Consider the following 26,217-nt stretch of genomic DNA (forward strand, 5'->3'; position numbering starts at 1 on the left):
GGCACAGGGTTGGCTGGACCCTGGCACCATTTTTCAGGAATGATAAAAGCTCGGGCAGCTCTTTACAGTGTGTGGCTCAAGATTTTGTCATTTAAAACAAAAGCCCTCAACTTACAAATGCTGTCTTGCTGTTTTCCAGCAGGGAAATACGACTTGAGATAACCAGAACGCCTATCTCGCTGGCAGTCTCCCTGGGGGACACTGAGCTGTGGTGTGTCTGGAACTCCCACCTCCCCACGGCTGTGGAGAGGAAAAGGCACCTTGCCTAGCAGGATAGCACTCATATCAGAAGCCACTCAGGGCAGGTATCCCAAGCATCACCTGCAGCCACAGCACTCCTCTGTCCTGGTACGCCAGTGCCACCGGCCCAGCAGAGCGCACCCGCCCTGCAGGGAGGCCTGCAGCCTCCACATGCAGCTGGCTGGGCTCTCACTGAGGCCCTGGACAGATGGACACTTAACACGGATGGGGGTTGGGAGTGGGGAAAGTCCCTGGGTACATAGGTATTTTGTAAAATAAGGTGTGTGAATACAGGTCCCCGAGAGTCTCCGGAAAACCCTTTGCTGGAAGCATGTCAGGTTACAAAGGACAAAGTAGCTTTTTCGACATAGCTGGGTCCTGCTGCATATAGAGGCTGAGGCAGAAACCAAAAGCAAAGTCACTCCCTCAGCCAGACAGCTTGCCTACAAAATAGGTTTTCCAACAATGACACACCTAAGTCTTTCTTTTTCTTCTCATGGGCCAAACTAGGCAGAGGAAGTGGAGCAGGGGTACTATGGCCAGAGCCCCTGTGCTGATAGAGAGCAAGCCCTGGGGTAGTCTCAGCAGCGGCACTGCACTGCTTCAGGACAGTCTCTACAGAAGATCACACATTGCCATGCTCATTGCCTCCTGTATTCCCTAGCATGCCTCTGCTCCTTGTAAGTGCTGGTTCAGCCACAGTACTTGTCAGTGGTTATGCAAAAATAATGTCGATGACTGAGCCGCGAGCTTTGAAAAATATGTTAAGCCTGGTGCTCCTGCCTCCATCTTCACAGAGACCACCAGAAATCTCAGAGAGGATGTTTAAAACAATATACATATACAAACGTAAAGGAGCATATACTGTATGGTGCAACAAAACTTTCTGAAAATAGGCAAAACCCCTTTGGTTATGCTTCATTCAAACCATTCATCTTCTATCTCTAGCATCACACCTTCATGTCAATTACTTTCAGCTCCTTCTCTGCCATGACTCAGGTGGGGAGATTTGTAAGGCAAATGAGTAGCAGAATGGTGATATGTGACATACATTTCATTATTCTTATGATCTTGACATTTTAACAAAAACAGTTGGGTTTTTTTCATGTACTCACCATCTGCTAGCAATTTAGCTGTAGCAAAGCAACCGACGGTGTACACAATGTGCTTATTGTATGTGATGATTTTTTTTTCTTAATTGCTCCCTAAGTAGTGGCTGCGTGACTGAAATGTGAAATGCTCTAGCAGGCTGTGCGTTATCCGAGGGGCGCTGGTTACCCTCATGGTGGAAAAAAAAGCAGCTGAGAGACTGGAGAATGCCTCCTAACCGAAAGGTTTGAATTACCCATTCTCTGCTTGTGAAAGGATACTCTGACCAAACTCACTCTTAGGCACCTGTAATACTGAAGTGAGCTTTAGGATTTCAGGGCTGCAGCTCTCTGTCAGCTGGCTACTTTCAGGACAAGGCTGAATCTCATAGACCATCCCATTTTGTGCCTTTTGGTCATTACCAGGAAAAAAAAAAGTCAATAAAGCAGCTCTTTCTAGTTTCTCCCACAACTGTGCACATGTGGACACTCAGAGCAGAACAAACAGAGCCCAAATACCTGTGGAGTTAGTTTCCCAACCCTCTGTGTTATTGGCTCATTGATCACAACTTCTACTTTGCAGGCATCCTTCTCTCTGGGGATGGAAAACTTGAGGTTATCTTCTGACAGGAAGACAGACTGTCCCTTCATCACTTTCACCCCAAGGTTGACACTAATAAAGGAGGCGCATACAACTCTTAGTAATAAAGGCAGCAGTAGAAACACCCAGCTTTTCTCAATGGGCTTCATATTATAAGGGAAAGACAGTTCTTTTCCACCAGTGAAAATGTTCCAGAAGTCTTCTCTTTCTCCACCAGCAGACTTCCACCATACAATGAAGGACCAAAATGTTATCCACAGGTAAATATGTACCACATGTTTTATATTAAGATGAACCCATTGACTGAAATTTGGACAGGAGCCTTTGAAAATATGCTTGGGTTTTTATGAAATTCATTGGTTAAGCCTGACAAAATGATGAATGTGTCCTCAGAGTGCTTTAAAGTGTTGTTAATCCTGGGGGGGAAAAGAAAGAAAATTAGGGAGGGGGGGGAATTAAAATAACCACACACACACAAAAAAAATCATTTCTTAGAATTGCAGTTCATCGCAAGCAGCAGCTTGAATTCACGTTTGAATGCTATTAAAAGCACACATGCTCAGAAAATTAGCTATGTACCAATGAGACTCCCTCCTTCAACAGGTCAGCTCTCAATATGAATTCCAGACACCTTTGATCCATATGATCCATAATGAACATTTGTTGTATAGTATCCTTTGTTACCAGCCTTTTTTACTGCTGGACTGAGTAGATATTTATAAAAGTGTTTGAGGATCCAAATAATGCGAAAATGAAGGAGTAGACATTTGCCCAGGTTAAATATACCTGAAAATGGGATAACAGAAAAATGGCCTTTTGTTAAATCCATTTTTTCTTTGCCATTGAATTTGTGGGGGAAAACTTCCATTCAAAACACATGGCAAGTGACTCTTTACTCTTTCTGATACAGCAAGTAACTATGCCAGGACATCAACATGGAAGCATATGAAAGCTGAGGTTTTTCTTTTTCATGCACACAAAAAGTAATCATTCTGAAAGCATTTCAGTGAAGAAAAGGAACAAAATGTAATATGAAAAAGAAATAGAAAAGTTCCTCATGCCCTCCAATTCCAGTTAATCTTCATCTTTCATTTTCATAAACTTATACAAAAAACAGAGTTCTGATATTGAGCAAGTCCAACTGAAATCCTTGTAAGACCCAAATTTCTACAGCCCTCCAAAGTAACAGAACGTATGTCCCAAAGAATAGGCAATGGTATTAATTTAATTAAATTTCATAAGATCTTGAGTATTTCAAGCTAGTGAAACATCAACATTCCTTTTGTCTCTTGTAAATTTTTAGTACCCTGACTACTAAATTGTACAGTCTGATTTAACCCCAGTCCTACCACCGTCTGTGAGATTTCCTGAAAGTGAGTGAAAAACAAGATCCGTGTATATCTTGATTTTCTTCATTGCTGTTAACAGGTGTTTTCTCTGCTGTTTCTGGCAGGATGAACTTCTAAACAGACTACAATTGTATACATATATCTGCCCAGTTTTACCTCTCAGTGAAAAGTGACCAGTAGTCACGAATTTCTTTAAAATTAGTAACTTCCTAAAATAACACAAGACAGACCCACTCACTTCAGCTCAGATTCAAGACTGGAGACCCTGGAACTAACATCTGAAGTTAGATGTATGTTGACCATGTAGTCTGGGCCACAAATTTCAATGCTGCTTTCCTAGCTTTTTACCTGAAACTATTTCAATTTTGGTCTAAAATTGTGCAGCCAGATCAGTCTGAACAAAGTCTGAGAGGAAATGTAGAGTTCCAGCCAGAGGAAAAGGAATGAAATTCATGTTCAAAAGTTTTTTAATTTGTTCAAAATCTCAATTCCTTTTAATAAAGTTTACTTACCCAGACAGCTTACACTAAAACCCAGATATGTAAATGTGCCCAAAGTACTTGCTAGTTTTTGTTTCTCTTTAGTGGGATGGCTATGCATAGCACTTTACTGAAATAACCACATCTGAGACAGCAATCAGCTTCCTAAAATTCACAGTTTTGAAACACAGCCTAAATCCCATAAAGGACAACTTGGAAAGATGGGGAGAAAAACAGATTGCACTTCAGCCTTCAGGTGAGAATGTATGGTTTGCAGCAAGCGCATCCTTTTAACCTGAATATTTGATCGGCGTTTGTCACATAGTGCACGGGTTGCTAGCATTTATCCAATATAACCTGTGTTTCCTTAAAATACCAGCTGCAAAGCATGGAGACATATTCTGAGCAAAAACCTTCTCTGTTGCTGTGCCCTTTTCCCACTTTCTGCATCGAAGTGAAGCTAGGTCTAAGGGAAGTGAAATAACTTTCTTGGCACATGTCTCAAGAAGATGTTCTGCCTCCTGTCTCCTTTGACTTCAGGCATGTCAGGATACTTGTCCAGCAGGAACATCCTGGCACAGGAACTGCAATGGATTTTAAATCCTTTGATTCCAGACCCTGACGAACAAGCAGTGCATGAATAAGTCTCAGCTTGTTTCAGAGAAGACCCAGTTTCTGAAGCCACAGTGGGGCTCAGATAAGAAGAAAGTGACTAGAAATTTTAGACTCCGACTAGAACCTGTCAAAGTGCTGAGAAGCAGTCAATAACTGAAGCATAGACCCGGTGGTTTATAGCCATGACAATGCCAGTAACTTCATGCTCCATAGTATCAGGTAAGGGCATTGACTTACAACACAAAATGCCTTTATTCATAGGGCACTAAGTACTTTATGAGAAATTATAAAATTGAAGCCTGAGCAGTTCCGAATTTCTCCACTGCCACCTGTATAGAACCACAAAAACACATTATAGTTCAGAGACTGCCTAATCACCAGTTCAGAAATAGCACTGTTTGGGAAGTGTATTACTCTCTTTTCACCTTCCATATGTGCTTACAAGCTGTCTGTCTGCAACAGGCACTGCCAGAAGTTTCATACAGGGACTTCTGCACCTCAGCTCTGATGTTCAGTTGATCAGTTTCTGGTGCCTGCCTTATAAACCCCAGCAATGGGTGCCAGCACAAACCCCAGGCACAGGTGATGGTTTCTTTGCTGCATCAAATACTAACAGCAGAAAGGCTCTGAAAGGAGCAGAAGACAGTGTTGTCTGGCTTTCTGGACCCAAGTTAATTTCCTGGCATATTTTTGCAGAATACTGCTTTGTACCACACAAACTCTCCACTAATTCCCATGAGATCCAGTATAAAACCAGACTGGTATAAAAAATCCATGAGATCCAGTATAAAACCAGACTGGTATAAAAAATGTGACAACAAAGACCTTTCCCATAATAAGAGATTGACTGGCCAAGCTGACCCTGAGATCTGGGGGCTGGGAAAAAGAGTCCCAGAGACGTGTCCAAGGCATAGCAAAAGGGAGACTTGGCAAGGGGATCTCTGAGGATCTCCTCATCTGCTGGCAGACTGTTGCCCCATCTGCAGATGAGCCCAGAGGAAAAGGTAAATGGAGAAGGAGTCTCTGAAGAAGTGGTGGGTGTAACAGAGGGACAGACCAGAATGGGAACAATGTAGGGGAGGGTTACTGAGACCTTCAGATGTGGTTTGTTTAAGATTTCCTCCAAATGCCAAAAGAACTAGTTTTTCCCCAGGGCTGCTCGTACAGATGTGAGAAATGATGCAATGGTTAATTGAAAACATTAATATTCTCACTTCCTACCAAATACAACTGGCTTTCAAGATTCTTAACAAACAAAAAAAAAAAAGAGAGACTAAAAAAAGGACTGCTGTAGAGTTATCATAATCACAAATTAGCTGACAAAACTTCCTAATTTGACAAGTGCTCACTGGCTTCTGGAATGTGGAGAACTGCATTAAATCCTTAAGAGCACCCACAAAGAAATCTAAATCACTAGTGACCTTGAACCAAATATCAATGACACTCAAAGTCTCCAATTGGATTTGGATGAGATCGCAAGAGTTTCTCTGTGTGTGACAAAATCTTTGGTTGCCTGGGAGATTTCACTGAACAATTGGATCCAAAATTGCCCATTTCTTTTGCCAGGCTTGAAGGGGATTATGGAAAGTGACTGTTGTGGGCTGGGAGTTGGACTGGTTTGTTTTAATGAACACCAGAAAAAGTTTACAAGAAACAGAAAGAACATTGGGTTTTTTCTTTTTTTTTAGATGATGGGATTAAAGAAAAAAACAAAATAGTAGCCTTCCACGATTTCTATGAAACAAGACCAATATTATTACAGCAATTAAAACTTAGCCCAGGGCAATGGAAGGATCCTGAGCTGTTAAATTAGGGGGTTGTCACTTCAGAATGTGCAATTAACATATGCACTGCTTTGACTGGTTTTTTTTCTGTGTGCTACAAAAAAGGATTACAGGTCACATAGGAACTTCAGCAAGGTATTTTCTGAGTTAACAAATGGTAGATAACAGTTCTCTTCTTTTTTTTTTTTTTTTCTTTTCCCTCTCTTGGCTTTGGTCTGAGAGGAGCAGTCTATAACAACATGTGGGTAGTGGGATGACTTTCCCTAATCCACCCGGAGAATGACATAAAAATAAAATTAAACCACCCCTGATAATGGAAACTGTAGATGGCCGAAGAGAGTGTAGTAGATAGAGGAAATCCCCCAAGTCCATTGACTTTGAAAAGACATTTCATTTCAGTAAGAATCTAGTAATGGGTAGAAAAGAAACTAGTGAAACTCAGCAAGCAGCCTAGGATTAGTCAGCGACCACTGTGCTTGCGTTACAAGGACAAAATGATTAGCTTCACCTTGAGCCGTAAATTTGGTGAGTGAAGAAAGAAACAACAGTACTGCATTCAGTACCTAATACTGACAACAGAAGGCTTCTAACTCTGGATCCCCACGCTCTTTGCAAGCTATGGTCAGATCTCTCACATGAAGTGCTATAGATGAGCTTGAGTTATGGCAGAGCAGCGCTACCAGAGAGTGAATGCATCTCTGATCCACAAGTGTGAGGTGTCAAAATCCATATAAAAGAAGCAGTAAAAGGATCTTGCTCAGGCAACAGAAAGGTGAAGGCGCCGAGACGAGGAGCCTGTAACCAGCTGCCCAACAGTAACATTGTTTCGCTACGCCTCGAACTGCAAGGACTGGCACTTCAGCGCAACAATTGTTGGGCAGCGGGGGTGAAATGCAATACCACCGACATTTTGCACATCTCCACAGTGTTACACTTACGTTCCTGTCCTCAGTAAGTTGTGCGTGGTAGCATGCAACCCTGCTCTACTTGGAGGTACAGACCAATGACATGGCAAGGGACTTCCGCCTCTGGCAGACCCCCTTTTACTGGTAGAAACCTACCTGAAGCGCAGCATGTGGTTTTAGCGGGTTTAGAATAATTGATGCACTGCTGTTGACTGGATGGTTAAAAGAGTGAGGGAGAAGGCTGAGCTTTGAGCTGACCGATCCTTGAGGGTAATAGCAGATGTTTTGATTTTTTTTTGAGAAGGAAGGCTTTTCAGACTGTTCTTCACAAAAACAAGCTCACTGGAGGATGTGCCCCATTTCACAGTGCAAAAAAAAAGGACTTGCAATCTGCTGCACATGTTACACAGAGGATTTTTTTGAATGCTTAAATTTTAACAGCTGGTAGATGGTATGGTTTACACTTTCCCACAAACACAGTGGCTTGGTTCATCTCTTTGAGCCTTACATATGTGAAATTTAGGTGCTCGTTCGAAGGTTATGCCAGAATTATTGCTACATTATGGGAGCAAAAAATGTGTCTCCAAAAAGCATTTCCTTCCAGTTTGTATAGCTATCGTAGGGAAAGAGGATAGATTTGGCCCAGATACAAAATTAGGTTTGCAAAGATGGGGACCTCACTGGGAGTTTGATGTCCATGCATACAAATCTAAAGTGATTTCAGATTCTTCTGTGAAGCATATAGGTTACTTAGATGTGGTATGATTACCTTCAAATTATGTTTAATAAACAACTATCATACACTAGAAAGTCACACATCTCATCAAATTTAATCTAGATCCAGTGAAAGAAACAAAACAAACCCATGATTCCTCTTTAGCTAAGAATTTTCATTTACATATGTATATCCTTACACATTCAGGATGCCTGCACAGTGCAGCTACAGCCATTCAGCTCATGTAATTGCATAATGGTTTTAGACAACGTTTGTCAGAAAATCAAACACAATGCAGCAACAGTTTATCTTCACAGACAGCTATTAGAGTTCTTTGAACTACTGTTGCAGACTTCAAAATCACAGCAACTAGAGACTGAAATAACACATTTGTTAGGGAGTGTTTAACAACTTCCCAGCTGTAGTCTTTTCACGTTTTTTTACCCAACTGCTCAAAAGGTAGCTGAATCGCCCTGAGGATCTCGTGTTGCAATGTGTGAAAGCATGAAGTTTTGCAAGGACACCCCAGCTACAGTAACTGTAGCTCACACAGACATTAACATGAGATAAATTCATCTGGGTCCACAACTGACTGCCACACAATCTCAAAAAATTAGAGAAGAAAAGTTAAAGTATTGATGACAAATCATCTGCTCAATCTCCCTTTATGTTCAACAGGTACAGTCAAGTGGATTGCACTTTTAATGTGTCACTACTTGACTAGCATGTGCTATTTTACTGTGAAGTCTTTACTACACATAGTTGTTGTCATCTAAATTCAATGTTAGGTTGATGAAATCCATAACCATTTCTTTTTCCTTGTTGTAGTGTAACTAATATCAAAGATTACTGTTATCAAGACTACTTCAAGGACTGCAGAAAATAAATGTAATGAATGAACAGGTATGAGGTACTCTCATTTAAAAAAAAAACTCAGTCCTTGTCCAGGCACTTGTTTTATCATTTGTCCTTAGACTTGCCTAATTCTCCTGAGAGCAGGGATCTATGCTGGAGAAAATATTCAAAACCTAAAGGAGCCCAGACCCAAAACTCCTCATTCTCTGGGTCAAAACAATTTGCATGCAGTCATGTTGCATGCAAAACTAAACCCTAGGAAAAAATCATCAAGAAAATGCTGGCAGGCACACAGCAGTAACAGCCAAGTAAGGGAAAAGAGATGAGACAACAGGAAATGTGTGTGTTCTTTTACTGTGAAAGCAACTGGAGATTTGCAGTTTCAATGCCTCCCACAGACACCTTGGACATATGTCAACAGCAGAGATGCATTTTGTCTAAGGTAATGTTCAGTCCTGAGTTAGCTGAGATGGTGAACTAGTAGAATTTTCTAACTAGCAAAAATAATTTGCAAAATCACTTTTTAATAACTGTTCCAAGAAACTGTGTATAATAACCTACAGAATTTGTTGAAGTGTCTCAGCACAACATAGAGTTACAGCAACTAACCATTAAGGGGTGATGTTTTTGAGTTTGGTTTTAGATAAATGCGTAGAACGCAGCAGGAAATGCAAAAACTGTGCAAGCATGTATGTGACTTCCCTGAAACACACATAAATATTTACACATACATACGACCAATGAACATCTGTCTAATTCAGATGAATGAAGTCAGCTGTCTGAATGTACATGGAAATGTGAAAACTCTCACAGATCTCTACTGCAAAATAAAAGTTTACAGTTTTAAAGTATGCATTTAAAAAATAAGTTCTCCCAGCTAAATTACATACCTCCTTTAGAAAGACTTACTAATACTGAATGTTTTTCAGTTCTTTTTGTTACATCTCTCCCAGTGTATCTTACTAAAAAGACCAATTTAAGAAAAGAAATTTTGCTTTGTGCTTCCAAGCTTTTATAAAAGAGAAAACTATGTAGTTTTATTAGAGCTGATGGAAGAAAGCCAGCATAGTTGAGAAATCTGTATCAGCTTGAATATTAGAAAAAACTAAGTCGCTTCGAATGCTTAACTTCCAAGTTAACTCCTGCTAAACTACTGGCAAGAGCCAAGTGCCTGCTTTCCTCGAAAGTTAGAACTGAGCTTTCATCCATTCAAAGTATAAACATTACTGTCCGAGTGCTTTTCTGCAACATTCAGCAGCAAACTGAATGTTGCAAGTGTTAAACACTGTTACAAACACAAGCATGACAGTATTAAGTGTATACTATAAACTTGAAGCAGATACTTACAGGTAGCAGCGTTTCTCCAGGCGGCCAAACACGAGATCATACTAGAATAAAAAGAATAATGAACGTCACTGACCCAGTAATCTCTGGTTTAAAAGGCTGGCAGAGAAAGAAATCCAGTGAGTGGGAGACAGAGAGGGGGAGGGGACAGGCAGAGGTAGATGAAATTCCAGTCTTTCTGGTCAGCTTGGCTGTAGTTTTCTCCCTACTCCAGATCCTCAGTAAACACTCTTTCCTTGCAAGACTGCTCCTGACTGCAGAGTCACAGAGTTCAAACACTTTCAGGCTCCCTATGATAAGGGCATTCTGAGATGCCTTGGAGTGTTAACACTCAGCAATGCTTCACTGGCAGCCAGCCCCAGATCTTCCCTTCCCCTTCTGCTAGTTAAGTCTGCTGGGACTAAAAACTGCGTTCCTGTTAATAAGGTTTGCTCATTTTAAATCCCCACTTCTGTTAGCTTATTTGCTTCAACACATACACACACACACACACACTCATTTATAAAGATTAATAGACAAAGGGGTGACCTAAAATCTTTTCAGATCAATCAGTTTTCCCACATGAAAAGAAAAAGAGTCCTTATAAAAATACAGACGTGACTAAGTTCCTTTTTAAGATGATAACAAAACAGGTCTGCTCTTGTTTCAAGGTGGGTGATGAAATTAAAATCAGGTGAATTAACAATTTAATAGTAATGCATATTGCCTTCTTATAAATGTGATGTTATTTACAAGCTGAAAAGTTTGGTTAACTGCTGTTGAAAATCCTGTTATGTGTTAAAATATTAAGGATTCAAATAACATATATTCATTTTACTGACTAATTGCAGTTGCAACAAGGGAAAATCCATGACTATTCAAATTCTGATTTCTTATCCCCATTCAGAAAAGCAGGATAGAGGAAGGCTATAGGCCAAGTGCCATCAATTATTTAATACCTTGTAAAATTCAAGCTATCTCTCCAGCCTTCTGTCATGAGATTCATATCAGATTTGCAGCTTAGACTGGTTGGTGGGAATCTAAGTAAAATTTGCTACCACACAGTGGCTCGTTGGTCATCCTGAGAAGTAAACTTCACAAGCCACATTTTCAGAGTACAGAAGCAAATTGCAATACAGAGACAGAATTACCAGGGACAGATGACCCTATGCCCATTTCAGCACAGGAACTAAAAGCACTTTTAAGCACAGGGGACAAGCAGATGTTCAGCCCAGCCGCAGTGGAAGAAGGACAGCATGGGGAAGAGCTTCTGACTCAGGTTTCCTTTGTAAGCATGGGCCAAATCCAGCATGACAGTAACTGCAGTATGTTATTTCCCCTTGCCCTCTTTTGAACAAGCAAGCTGAGTTAGACCCTCATACGGAAACAAAACTGCACTATAAAAATGCAAAACTGAAGTCAATAGTATGGAAGAAAAGAATCAACAGATGTTAACTGTGGCATGACTTGAAGGCAGATGAAGAAAACAGATGACTGTGAGAAATTAAAATGAACTCAAAGCTACACCATGTGTAATAGGATACAATCTGTGATATATTTGCTTGTAAAAAAAACACTAGGCGAAAAAAAAAATTCCTTGAGGTACAATACTAACATCAGATTGTTATACTGTCCTGGGTTTCAGGAGTATTTACCTCCTCTAAGTCCTGTAGATGACTATGGGTTCACTTGTATGTTTGTGTTTGTGCTTGCTGGAATGTAGCTTCTAATTCACCATGATGAATGGCCTGTTTGTATTGCCCAGTGGTCTGGTTAGGATCATCAACATAACTGTACTTACAGGCTGATTAAAAAAGTGGCAGCTTACTTTAAAGTATATGGGTCTCTGTCCCAATAATCCAAAACATAATTGCAGAAGTTCTTTTCAAACCATTTTGATTACTTCAGCAACGAGCTTGGTATCTAATTTCTGATTGTACACCTTAATTACAATTTGTTTTTGCAGTCTATCAGAGACATTATCCAAAGGATAGACTGAAATTACAAAAGCTTTTCTTGAGAAATGCCAGAGCACTGAAAAGAAGACATTCACTTTATACGCATACTAAGCCTTTTTATTTCAACATTTGTTCACACAGGGAAGAGAATAGTTCGGTTTCCTGTGAATGGAACTTAAGCACAGTATGTATTCCTTTTTAATTACTAGCTAAAATTGTGCAGCTCAGACTGTTGACATGAAGGTAATCAGTCAACTCTTTTCTGTAAGCTTTCTTTAACAATAAATCAGTCCCTTTCTTTCCAGGCTTTTATTTGGACAAGAGGAAAAGTGTACCTGAGGCACACACATACAAACCCCAATCTCTCCTCTTTCATTTCAACTTGATAACTTTTGAGTTGATGAGCAAAGTCCTGAACTGCACACTGTCATCTGCACATTCAGTCAATACTCCTGTACGGAGGGTGAGGTTCTGAGAGTAAAAAAAGACTTGTGCTAATCCCAAATCTCAATTTTCTTGCACACAGGAAGATCTGCTGAACTGTGGGTGAAAAAGATAACAATTACTTCCCAGGTATTTACTGAATGGCAGAAATTTTATTCTGTGAGCAGCAGTACCTGGCTGCAGCAGTCCACTCTCCAATTTCTAATGCAGGCTGAGGAGAACATGATAAAGATTACGTTTAAAAAGGGAAATATTATATCTACCTTTTCATCCTTCCTTAGCCTATGTATATTCAAGTCCATAAAGATTCACTTAACTACTGCAAATGTGGGAAAGCCCTTGAGTTCACTTACTTATGTTCTTCCTAAACATAAAAAAGCAAGGTTAAAAATGTAATAAGATTAACAATGCAAGGTCAGACAGTGAACAGGAAAATAAGGATTGATATGTTGATAGGAAGCTGATTCTGCAGGAGGCTGAAAATTCACAAGGCTTGCATGGAGACTTGCCTAGTGGTTCTTATGATCAAGTTCATAAGAACATGATAAGCATGTCCATGCCATTACAAAAACAAACAAACAAACAAAAACAAACAAACAAAAAACACTACTTCCTATAAAAGAAACAAAGATAATCTGGGAATACTGCATGCTTGTGGCCAGAGTCACTGCCTGGGGCTTCTTTGCAGCTGTGCACTGCCACCACAACTAAGAGGGTAATGCTGCTGCTCCAGCCTGTCATCTTCATCCACAATAAACTGGACTTTACAAGCAAGAAGTTAATAATGAAATTAAAAATTAAACAGACTCCCAGCTATTTCCTTTTTTTATCCAAAAGTATTTTCTGAAAGATTAGCAAGGAAGTACTGTGTAAGATACTCCTTTAAGTTCTCTCATAGAAGACTGTGGATCTATTGGTTGTCAGGTACAGTTAAGCAAGAAACTTGCTTAATTCGCATAGTACAAAGCAATTAACACAACAGAGAAAACAGTCATTGCTGCAGGGAGTACATCCATTTCCTCTTCCATTTCTGAGGCACTAAAAAGCCTCATCCAACACAAAGACACCAAAAAAAACCTTCTGTGCTTGGTTAAACCCTCTATTGCCCACAGCCACTGCAGCAGTGGTGCTCAAGAAAGGTTGCTGCAGTAGCAGACTGAATGGAGAGAGATGCCTGTACAAAGACATTGCGGCTTTCAGACTCCTGGTGAGATATCCTCATAGTCTGGAACACAGTCCTGGGTAGTTTTGATGACTTTCATAATGAACACAATGGTTTGTGACCTGGTAGTCAGGCTATCTAGATTCACATTACACCTACCCATTTACACGCATGGAGTGAAGCAGGCCTTGAGATTTGGTACATCTGCTTGAGTGAAGAGCATTGGTTTTAGCTGTATTCCACAAAAGCATTATTTTCTTTGGGAAGGAAGAAGACTGGAACTTACATTTTGTCAGTGCTAGAGTTTATGCGACATATGTTTAACTCTCTCTGTAACCAACAGTAGAAATGTCAGTGACACCACAAACAGCACCACAAAGGTTTCTACACTATTGAGTCCAAAGTGATAAGGCATCACACTGTTGTTTCATTCCTGATAAGTACCAGAAAATATTCTTTTCAAAGGACCATTGCCACTGAAACTCTGAGTCTCTCAGAGGCCTAACCTTTAGGGAGTTATTTTCAGCTTCAGTGGCAAACAATTGACCTCTTAATTTATGAACCATGACACTGCTGTGCTGTTGAAAAAAACAGCTGTGACCTAAAGGGAGTTTTAACCTGTATACACTCCCACTAAAGAGAAAGAAAGGCAAGCTTTACGGAAAGTTAATCTTTAGGGAATGAGGGATGTTACCCAGATCCAACCAACTAAAACCAGCCATTTACTGAATATAAGGAAGCCAGTATTTACCCTACTGTAAAGCCTCAAACTAGCAGAGAAAATACTGCTATTTTCTTCAGCGTGCATTTAGAGATTTATTTTGGGTTGAATAGCAGGGAAAGTCCCTCAGCAAGAACAACTTCCCCTCAACTTACTATTAACAGGTAATGAACATGGCAGAGACATGCAACCATGTAAAAATGCTAGCCAGATTGAGCATAACATTTAAAGTTAGAAATTCTGGACACTGGTTTCAACTCAAAAGCTTTAGTCCAGCTTCCTGGAAAGCATTCTGTGTCTCAGTTTTTCTATCAAATAAAAACTCTACTCACCTGTCATGGTTTAAACACAGTCAGGTAACTTGTTCACTCACTCCCAGTGAGTGGTGCTGGGCTGACAACAATCGAGGCCCCCCCCGCCCCAGGGCTCTCCCCTTCCCCCCTCCTGGAGGAACAGGGAGGAGGATCGAACGGGTGCAACTCCTACGGGTTGAGACAAGAACAGTCCAGCAACCAATGTACAACACAAATCACCACCACTACCACCATCAACAACAATGATAAGAGAAAATAACAAGGGAAGAGAATACGATACCACCGGCCAAGAAACGAGTCCCGCCCAGAAGCCCGTGTCCTTCCCGGTAACTCCCAGTTACCCCCCACCCCGGGCATGACATGCTGTGGTATGGAATACCTCCCTGGCTAGCCCGGGTCAGGCGCCCCGTCTCTGCTTCCTCACGGCTTCCCCTCCTCCCTGGCAGAGCATGAGCCTCACAAAGTCCTTGGTCAGGGTAAACATCACTTAGCAACAACCGAAAACATCGGTTTCACCAGCACTGTTCCCAGGCTGCAAGTCAAAACACAGCACTGCACCAGCTACCACCAAGGAGAAACATGACTGCTACTGCTGAACCCAGGACATTATCCACCCCTTATTCCATACCATTCATGTCGTGCTCAGATCCCACATTTTCAATACACCATCGCTCTCCCACATATATACATCCATATACATACAGACCAAGAGGAAAAGATCATTTTCTTAGTGCATGGACCAATCCCTATAATGCTGCCGAGTCCATTCGGTCCATGATGTTCAAAGTTCATTCTCTGTTGGGATGATGGCTGGAGGGAAGTCAGGGCCAGTCGCTGGTGACCTGGAGACATCTAGTTTATGGGCTATAGAAGTATTACACAGCAGGCAACAGCATACAATTGAGTTCACTGGCTGTTTTCCCCTAAAATCAAATCCCCTTGAGGTATACATCGGACTTCCCCATCTTCCCACATTACCCACCAAGTATATCCAGGTCCCTGAGCAAAAGCAATCCCACGCGTGGGTTTGCCTTTACCTGAAGCAGCAATCACCCAGACTGTCCTCCCCAGCAAATTCTTCATATGCACCACGGGAACTTTGTCTCCCTCTACAATATGTAAAAGTTCTGACTGGGCTGGGCCGGCCCTGTTGGCAGATCCTCTGGTGTTGACCAACCAGGTGGCCTTTGGTAAATGTGTATCCCAATGCTTGAAAGTTCCCCCACCCATCGCTCTCAGTGTAGTTTTTAACAGCCCATTGTACCGTTCGATTTTCCCAGAGGCTGGTGCATGGTAGGGGATGTGATATACCCACTCAATGCCATGCTCTTTGGCCCAAGTGTCTATAAGGCTGTTCTGGAAATGAGTCCCATTGTCTGACTCAATTCTCTCTGGGGTGCCGTGTCACCACAAAATCTGTTTCTCAAGGCTCAGGATAGTGTTCCGGGCAGTGGCATGGGGCACAGCGTATGTTTCCAGCCACCCGGTGGTTGCTTCCACCATGGTAAGCACATGGAGCTTGCCTTGGCAGGTTGGTGGCAGTGTGATATAGTCGATCTGCCAGGCTTCCCCATATTTATACTTCAACCATCGTCCTCCATACCAAAGAGGCTTTAACCGCTTGGCTTGTTTAATTGCAGCACATGTTTCACACTCATGAATAACCTGGGCAATAGTGTCCATTGTTAAGTCCACCCCTCGGTCACGGGCCCATCTATATGTTGCATCTCTGCCCTGATGGCCTGAAGTGTCATGGGCCCACTGGGCCAAAAATAATTCACCTTTATGTTGCCAATCTAAGTCCATCTGAGCCACTTCAATCTTAGCCGCTTTATCCACTTGTTGGTTGTTCTGGTGTTCCTCAGTGGCCCGACTCTTGGGTACATGGGCATCTACATGGTGTACCTTCACCACCAGGTTCTGCACCCTGGCAGCAATATCTTTCCACAGTGCAGCAGCCCAGATGGGTTTACCTCTGCGTTGCCAGTTGCTCTGCTTCCATTGCTTCAACCACCCCCACAGGGCATTTGCCACCATCCATGAGTCAGTATAAAGTACTGGCCACTTTTCTCATTCAGCAATGTCCAGGGCCAGCTGGATGGCTTTCACCTCTGCAAACTGACTCGATTCACACTCTCCCTCAGCAGCTTCTGCAGCTGGTCATCCAGGACTCCGTACAGCTGCCTTCCATCTCTGATGCTTTCCCACAATACGGCAAGAGCCATCAGTAAACAAGGCATACTGCTTTTCACTTTCTGACAGTTTATTATATGGTGGGGCCTCTTCAGCACGTACCGCCTCCTCCTTTGGTGACATTCCAAAATCTTTGCCCTCTGGCCAGTCCATGATGACTTCTAGAATGCCTGGACGACTGAGATTTCCTATTAGAGTTCGTTGTGTGATTAGTGCAGCCCGTTTACTCCATGTAGCATCAGTTGCATGATGTGTAGAGACCCTGCCTTTGAATATCCAGCCCAGCACGGGCAACCGGGGTGCCAGGAGGAGCTGTGCTTCAGTGCCAGTCACTTCCGAAGCAGCTCGAACCCCTTCATAGGCTGCCAGTATCTCTTTCTCAGTTGGGGTATAGCTGGCCTCAGATCCTTTGTATCCCCGATTCCAAAACCCAAGGGGTCGACCTCGAGTCTCCCCTGGAGCTTTCTGCCAGAGGCTCCAGGTAGGACCGTTCTCCCCAGCTGCAGTGTACAGTACATTTTTTACATCTGGCCCGGTCCGGACAGTTCCAAGGGCTACTGCATGAACTATCTCGTGTTTAATTTGCTCAAAGGCTTGTGGCTGCTCAGGGCCCCATTTAAAATCATTCTTCTTCCGGGTCACATGATAGAGAGGGCTTACAATCGAACTGTAATTTGAGATGTGCATTCTCCAGAACCACATAGCACCCAAGAAAGCTTGCATTTCTTTCTTATTAGTTGGTGGAGACATTGCTGTTATCTTGTTGATCACATCTGTGGGGATCTGTCTACGTCCATCTTGCCATTTTAGTCCCAAAAATTGAATCTCCTGTGCAGGTCCCTTGACCTTACTCTGTTTTATGGCAAAACCGGCTTTCAGCAGGATTTGGATTATTTTCCTCCCTTTCTCAAAGACTTCTTCCGCTGTATCGCCCCACACAATAATGTCATCAATGTATTGCAGGTGTTCTGGAGCTTGCCCCTGTTCCAGTGCAGTCTGGATCAGTCCATGGCAAATGGTAGGGCTGTGTTTCCACCCCTGGGGCAGTCGGTTCCAAGTGCACTGGACACCCCTCCAAGTAAAAGCAAACTGTGGCCTGCACTCTGCTGCCAAAGGAATTGAGAAAAATGCACTGGCAATATCAATCGTGGCATACCACTTGGCTGCCTTTGACACTAGTTCATACTGAAGTTCTAGCATGTCTGGTACGCCAGCACTCAGTGGTGGTGTGACTTCATTCAGGCCACGATAGTCTACTGTTAGTCTCCATTAGACTTTCGCACTGGCCATATGGGGCTATTAAAGGGCGAGCGGGTCCTGCTGATCACCCCCTGACTCTCCAGTCTACGGATCAGCTGATGGATGGGAATCAGGAAGTCTCAGTTGGTGCGATATTGCCGCCGGTGCACTGTTGTGGTCGCAATTGGCACTTGTTGTTCTTCAACTTTCAGCAACCCCACAGCAGAGGGATCTTCTGAGAGACCAGGCAAGGTGGACAGCTGCTCAATTTCCTCTGTCTCCAAAGCAGCAATACCAAAACCCCCCGGTACCCTTTTGGGTCTTTGAAGTACCCTCTCTTGAGGTAGTCTATGCCGAGGATGCATGGAGCCTCTGGACCAGTCACAATAGGGTGCTTTTGCCATTCCCTCCCAGTCAGGCTGATTTCAGCCTCCAGCACAGTCAACTCTTGGGATCCTCCTGTCACTCCAGAAATACAGATGGGTTCCACCCCTTGACAGCTTGATGGCATCAGGGTACACTGTGGACCGGTACCTACTAGAGCCTTATACTTCTGTGGGACTGATGTGCCAGGCCATCTGATCCACACAGTCCAGTAAATCCGATTGTCCCCTACCTCCACCTGGCTGGAGGCAGGGCCCCTCTAGTGGTCATCACAGCGTTGGACACTTAAGTCGTGGTAAAAGGGATTATTCTTCGTTATCACAGGAGCTGGAGTAAAATCAGCTCTTCCACTCCATCTGGGAAACTGCTCACCAGAGACTGAAGCCATAGCTCTCATGGGACGATCAGTCTTGGCCCTTGCTCCCCTCTTCAGTTCACTCACCCGTTCCTCCAAAGCTGAAGTAGGTTTTCCATCCCACTTTGTCATGTCTTCTCCGTGATCCAGCAGGTAAAACCATAGGGTAGCCCGTGGCATATACCTCCTGTATCTCCTCTCTCGAACAATAGGACGCCTTTTGTTAATAGCTGAGGCATGTGTTGGTACACGTGAGGAGCTGGATAAATCAGATAGATCGTCCCTCAATTGTTTGAGGTCCTGGGAGAGTTTTTCCACAGCTGAGATGATGGAAGGGGTGAGATTGTCTTCGAACTCTCGGAGTTTATGAACCATTTCATCCACTGTTAGTGGTACTATGTCATTCCAGGTTACTGTTGCCAATGAATGGGCATATGATGACGGTGCATTCCGTGTAAGTTTTCACCACATGGGTCGTGTACATTCAACTTCATCTGGATCTGTGGGTGTATCCCTGTTATTCGGCTTGATGTGATAGATCATCTCTACGATGGCTGATTCCCTCAGAGACTGGATGCCTTTGTCTATAGTAGTCCACTTGACCGAACAACTCATAACATCGTCCTTGTACGGAAACCTTTCTTTCACAGCTGCCAAGAGCCACCTCCAAAGACTGAGGGACTTTTTCTCTCTTGCAATTGCTTTGTCAATTCCCCCTTCTCTAGCAAGTGATCCCAGCTGCTTGGCTTCTGTACCTTCTAGTTCTTGACCATCAGCCCCACTGTCCCAGCATTGGATTAACCAGGTGATGATGTGCTCCCCTGGTTGTCGGGTAAAATCTTTTTGCATATTCCGTAGCTCGGTTGAGGTCCGAGGTTGAGAAGTTACCTCTTCTTCTTCTTCTTCGTCATGTGATGATGACTCCTGATCAGATGCTAGACCGGGTGGTGAATTCATTGTTTCGTCATCTCGCTTCACCCTTCTTGCCTCCTTTTTGCTTGTTCTCTTGCGTACAGGGGCAACTGATATTGGTACGAATTGGTCCTCTGGTTTGGCTGCAGTGATTATCACTGTGATTTGAGTAGCAACTGTACTTGTTGCTGGGGGTGGTGCAGCTGCTGTGCTTGGAGCTGGGGTAACCATGCTGTCTGTTGCAGTCGAAGTTTGAGCAGCTACTGTACTTGCTGCTGGGGTAGCTGTGCTGTTCATTGCAGCCAAAGTTTGAGTAGCTGCACTACTGTTGCTTTGCCCTCAGATCCGCCGACATTCTTTTCCTTTTGAAGGTGCTGGATAGTGTTGAACAAGGCCCTGTAAGCGTAGGCCAAGCCCCAGCACGTTGCCATGATTTGTCCATCTCTGGTATGGCCAGAATGACCACACACCTCATTTAAGTGTTTTACTAATTCTTCTGGATTTTGCAGTTGTTCGGTAGTGAAATTCCAAAGTACTGGAGGGGCCCACTGACCTAGATACTTGCCCATACCAGCCCACACACCCTGCCACTCATGGCTGTCCAGCCTCAGGGAAAATCTCTTGGTCCTCCTATATCGTCGTTTGACCCCAAACAAGACGCAAATCTGATTCTGCTTAACTCTTGAAATCAGTAGTGGGCAAAACACACTCTGTATGTGTGCTAGCATGGTGATTCCCATCACCATCAGCAAACAAGTCTCAACATCATTAAAAGACCATTCAAGAACTTCAAAACTCTCAAATGTAACTGGTCTGGGGGGAGGACTGGGAGGGTAAAAGGATGTCTCCTTCACAGGTTGAGCACCTGAGAAGGAGAAAAAAGATGCGTAATTGCTAAGCACCTCCATCATATACCTCCCAAAGTATAAAGGTGGTGACCACACTGGGAACATAAGCCAGATCAGTTTCATGATCAATGATTCTATTGTATTACAAGTCATTACCATAAAGTACAATGGGACAAAAACCTTAGCCCAAGCCCCACACTTGAAAAACACTAATACAGCAAATACCGGATGGACGTAAGATACGATATACTGAAACTGTGAGATAAAGAGGAAAAACCTTGAGAGCCAATAAATCAGCATTGTGATGAGTGACTATTAACCCAGTCAGATCCGTTGTTATCTCAACCCCTCGTGCCCCACGTTGGGCGCCAAAAAAGAACTGTCGTGGTTTAAACCCAGTCAGGCAACTTGTTCACTCACTCCCAGTGAGTGGTGCTGGGCTGACAACAATTGAGGCCCCCCCCCCCCCCCCCCCCCCCCAGGGCTCTCCCCTTCCCCGCTCCTGGAGGAACGGGGAGGAGGATCGAGTGAGTGCAACTCCTACGGGTTAAGACAAGAACAGTCCAGCAACAAATGTACAACACAAATCACCACCGCTACTACCAACGACACCAATGATAAGAGAAAATAACAAGGGAAGAGAATACGATACCACCGGCCAAGAAACGAGTCCCACCCAGAAGCCCGTGTCCTTCCCGGTAACTCCCAGTTACCCCCCACCCCGGGCATGACGTGCTGTGGTATGGAATACCTCCCTGGCTAGCCCGGGTCAGGCGCCCCATCTCTGCTTCCTCACGGCTTCCCCTCCTCCCTGGCAGAGCATGAGCCTCACAAAGTCCTTGGTCAGGGTAAACATCACTTAGCAACAACCGAAAACATCGGCTTCACCAACACTGTTCCCAGGCTGCAAGTCAAAACACAGCACTGCACCAGCTACCACCAAGGAGAAACATGACTGCTACTGCTGAACCCAGGACATCACCTCAGTTGTGTTAAATGACCTGACCCACTGATGCCCTAGTTATAACAAAGCTATTTGAAATCATAGTTGCTCTTCAGCAGTCAAGGTGCATGCTTATAAAACACTGAGATTCTTAACTGGAACACATTATGGAGAATAATAATACTATTTATTTCACTTATCATGAAAAATGTTTTATTTGTATTTACTAAAATTGCTCTCTGAAATACTGCAGTCTCTTAATTAAAACAATGTAGTATCTCCATTGAAAAATCCATGTCTGATAGAGATATTTCTAAGCAGTTTGATTTTTCTCAAAATTATTCATATCTTAGGCTAGGTCTTCAGTTATTGCTGAGGAACAGTAAACTGATGTCTTTTAGGACTTCAGTATCTTGGCAGTCCCTGCAGTCCTTGGCCTGAATACACCTAGAGCACATCACACTTCTAATGTTTTTTCAAATTATACAGCCATAAGGATCAGCATACGTACCACAAATCATAAAAACACCTCTTAGTAGCCATGTCTTTCTTTTCAGAGATGTGAGGGAGACCAGGCACAACTGGGTGCACAGCACCAGAGCACTCCTGTCCCTTTCAGGGCAAGCCTTACCATGGTTTTGGGACTATGTGACCATCAGAGGTGGCATGTCCATCACTGAATGAGGATAGTACAGATGATATATAACAATGTAGTAGTAAGAGAAAATCAGACTAACACTGGTCTTGCATAGCATCTTCTGCAATGTTAAAGTGCATTCTTGCATGTTTAAGCTTCCTCTCAGGACTTCAATCCTAGAAATTGTGGTTATGAATATTTGTACTTATGCTTTCAACATCTATAAAGGTATTGATTCTTCCCATTTTGTCCCAGGCTGCTGCTGTACACTGCTTATCTAGGGTAGAAGATAGAGGTTGGCTTTTTCAAATCTTAGGTAACATAGCATGAAATGGTTGGTGGCAGCTAAGATGGCCATCAGCATTTCTAAGTTTTGAGAGTGGGGACAGTCTGGTCTGTCACACAGGTGTCACCAATGAGGCCCTGGATTAACCTTTTTCCATCCCTTCCTGAGACAACCAGTATGTTCACAGAGGGCACAGAAGGGTCTTTGGCACAGTTGGCGACAGGAATGAAGGCACTGGAGGAGCATCCATGTTTCCATAACAGAGGAAATTAGATTCCAGCTTGTGAAGAGCTGGCCTATTCTTTAATGAACCTAACAAGGGATAGAACTTTTTTTTTCCCACATCAAGAAGCACAGGAGAAAAAGGGTAAAGACTTCAGGTTCAAAATGTAGTCAGATACCATAGGCGAAAAAAGCCCTAAACTACATGAAGGACTGTTGCTTGCTGGTAGTCTGCCCACTCCTTGTAACAATGCTCGCAACTAGGCTTCAAACTGCATGTTCAAAATTCCAGTGCTTCCCCTCCCTTTCTTTAAAGTGTGTTATTCCTGCTCCAGTCATTCCAGCAAAATCCCGACACAATATGGTCCCGTTAATGCAGATGGGGAATTGTTCTTGTAGTTAAACTACTATTTATCACAAACTGAAAGGATTTTAAGAATGCTACTTTATCACTATTAAAAGAATATCAGTGCATTCAGAAAAGGTGCCTTAGTTGTTTTAACTGAGATCAGTCAAAGTAAATTTACTGCGAGTCTAAAGATATTTATCCAGTCTTTGAAAACTGAGCCTTTTGGGGGCAGGGACTTTATTTTGGCTTATGTGGATTAGACCACAGCTGGCACAACTGATTTTCATATCAGTTAATGCTTCTAAAGTTTTACCAGCTTTCTTTGTTCAGTTTACATTGCCACTGACTATGAAATATCTGCAAAATAAAGTTTTCTGAACAATATCATCCATTTTATTTCATTTTGTGCAGAAAGTTGCAAGTTCTATGAAGGCAGAATGCTTCTCGGAAGCATAATCAGGTAAGACTAACACATAACTGATACCTCTCCTGCCCTCAACCTGTAGCTCCAGTAAACCTGTACATTTCAGTATATTGTGCTTATCCTTGTACGTGCTACACGCAGCATCCAGACTGAAAACCAAGAATTCTAATCTTCATAAAGAATTTCCCTTCCTTCTGAAATCTACATTTTTTTCATGGAGAAAGGCTTTAATAAGGGTAACAGCATATTCTGAAATCACTGCAATCCCTGGCTGTTTGGAAAGTATGTTGAAGTCTTCAAACACAGGATGGTGCTTTAATCTGATATAATCCTCTAAAGGTTGCTTTCTGAAGAATTTTCATATCTTGGCATTCAGCCAAGGTATTATTAAGACAAGAGTTTAATTAGAGAAAGTTGAAAGAGCCTTCTGAGATACAGGAATAAAAGAAACCCAACTTGTATGCACCTAGAGAGAGCTTGGGGAAATCTAGGAAGGTGTGCATTAATTATAATAGTAACAGATACGATCCTTGCTTGCAGTGAAAGAAATTATCAACTGGAAAAGTACAGTTCAGACTCCTCCAGAAAATCCCCACTGCACATATAGTTATTACTGTGATCTTCCTGCTATAACAAAGCCCAGCTGTGGCCCAAGCAGGATCCACAGTTGTCTGAGCAGACGCAGAACTAATGATGGGAAGTACAAAGGAAAATAGGAGAGAATGTGCCTGGGAGGTTTGAAATATAAAGCCAAAAAGAAAGAAGGACAAGGAATACAACAGAAAAGGACAGCCTGAAACCCAGGCACTGGGTATAGCCTCCAGCTCCATCTCATGCAGCCTAAGGCACACCTTTGTTTTGGTATTCTTACTGAATAATGCGCTAGTATTCAGTAGTAATCTGTTGAAGCCAAATAAACACTCCTCCAGCCTGACGTACAGACAGATAAAAACCATCAAGGATTTGATCCAAGAAATGCAATTAAGCCAGGTCAGTGGAAGAAATTAATTAATTTTTCCTCTTTTTTTTTTTTTAATTTCTTTTCAAAGTGTATCTTAGGGTGACAGTAGATAATACAAGGAGAAGGAGAAAATTCTCAAGCAAGAACTTCTGAATGACTGAGAAAGGGCCTTGAATAAGTGTTTTGAGTTAACTTTGAAATTTTCCATGTCTAGAAAAAGAAATCGTAAAACATACACCACAAAACACCTGTACAAGTTACCAAGAGCAGAAACTTTCCTAAAAATCCATCATATGGTCACATCTGTAGCTGATAGCAATTAATTTTTAATTTTTTTTTTTAAATAAAGCAAGTTCTTCCTTTTCTTCCTCTTTTATTGCTTTTTTGAAGCCATTGTTTTCCCAAGTCTTTAATGACCAGATGTAGCTCCATCTCAGTTTCTCTTGGGAGTGCATACTTTTTATTCTCAGTGTCTGCTCCTTACTTGAACCATTCTTGGATTTTTACTTCATAAACTGGTTAGTTAATATCATGGTTTCCCAAACCTCTGTGCTAAAATTTGTACACTCACATGCTTTCTTCTTGAATTGGATCAGTATCTACTGCCTGTTCTGGTTTCTGTTTTAGTTCCTCTTTTTCAAAACTAGACACTCTTTTTTTTTCTACAAAGTATCAAAAGTAATTTCTTTCCAGCTGAGGTTTTTTATAAAGTACCAGTGAATGATAGCGTGACAGTCTTTTCACTTGGAAGTTTGTCCAAACAGAATTTGAAATTAGCCAAACTAGGTCTAAGTAAAAAAGCACACAGGAAGCCTCTTGAGGACTGCAGTGTGTTGGCCAGAAACTAGTGTTGCCAGAGAGAGCTGGGTGTTGTGAGAAAATAGAAATATGTACAAGCAACAAAGAAAATTCTCCCATTTTCTGACCTCCCTCTCTCAAAGGTCAGAGTTAGATTCAAACAGTGAAAGCATGAGATCACGGAAATTGAGCCAGCTGCTAAATGTCAAGGCCAACAACAAAACATGTGGAATCCTAGAAACATAGATTGTCTTGATTTGGAAGGGACCCTTAAAGATCCTGCTATGGGCAGAGACATCTTTTGCTAGGTCAGGTTGCTCAAAATTTCACCAAACCCTATTTTGGTACAGATTCCACAGGATAGATTGGGGCATATCTTGTGTCAGTGTCAGACTGAAACGTCTAATTACTGTATTTCTCCATAAAGACAGACAGAGAGAAAAGGAAGCATCTCCCCCAGAGCCTGAGCATAGTTGTGAGGGACCTGCTCAGCCTTAACAGCAGTACAGTATGCAGGGATGTAGCTACGAAAGCAAAGGATGTATGCCCTTAAATTTGAATTGCCCATCTCAGTTCCTTGCAGCTTTTGCAAATGGCACTTTCCAGACTCCATTCAGAGTCAAACTGAATGATTTCAGAAAAATAACCTACTTAAAGTTCAAGGTTACTTAGTTATTTAGAGGCATCTATGTCCACAAGCCCAGAGGAAGCTTTACTTGGAGGGTACCATCATGCTGAGCAAACACTCCCTGGCTGGTGCTGAATGAGTTCATGCACTGGCTAATGAGCAGTCATGTCAACATGTAGCTTTGCCCTGGAGGATATACTCTGCTTAAGCAGAAATAATTAGTTGAGGCCCTACATTAAGACTCACTGAGAGCTGCAGTGGCATCCATTTGTGTCTACCTCCCAGCAGCTTGTGACCACCGTTGTTTAAAGGTCACTGGGCCAGAAGCAGGGTCAGTAGGGAAGATGGCCTTGGTGTTTCTCAGCAACAACAGCATAAGAACCGAGGTAGCCACCAAGCTATATTCAGGATGCAGTGAAAACAGCAAGGATTTAAAACTGAACACCAGCGTAAAATGAGCTTTTATTCAAAGCAGGCAGCTTTAC

General features: G+C 42.6%; 1 protein-coding gene across 6 annotated transcripts in view; it reads right to left on the reverse strand.

Moving 5' to 3' along the window:
• FREM1 (FRAS1 related extracellular matrix 1) overlaps nt 1-10,359 on the reverse strand; it is a 64,275-nt gene extending 53,916 nt beyond the window's left edge. For 3 of the 6 annotated variants that reach the window (XR_008971812.1, XR_008971811.1, XM_057406258.1), the window contains exons 1-2: nt 9,979-10,358; nt 1,848-2,345 (exon numbers count right to left, since the gene is read on the reverse strand). Coding sequence is in view for 4 of the 6 variants with exons in the window: in XM_057406258.1 (XP_057262241.1) it covers nt 1,848-2,078 (231 nt within the window). In the remaining 2 variants the exon portion in view is untranslated. Of the gene's footprint in view, nt 1-1,847; nt 2,346-9,978 lie in introns of all 6 variants that reach the window. The other 3 variants (XM_057406255.1, XM_057406257.1, XM_057406260.1) reach the window with 3 other exon arrangements.
• Between the last annotated feature and the right edge of the window lie 15,858 nt (nt 10,360-26,217).

The sequence above is a fragment of the Pezoporus wallicus genome, unplaced genomic scaffold, assembly GCF_028554395.1.
Source record: "Pezoporus wallicus isolate ANWC-B61680 ecotype Strahan unplaced genomic scaffold, APGP_CSIRO_Pwel_v1 contig_2132, whole genome shotgun sequence".
In the NCBI taxonomy this organism is placed as follows: domain Eukaryota; kingdom Metazoa; phylum Chordata; class Aves; order Psittaciformes; family Psittacidae; genus Pezoporus; species Pezoporus wallicus.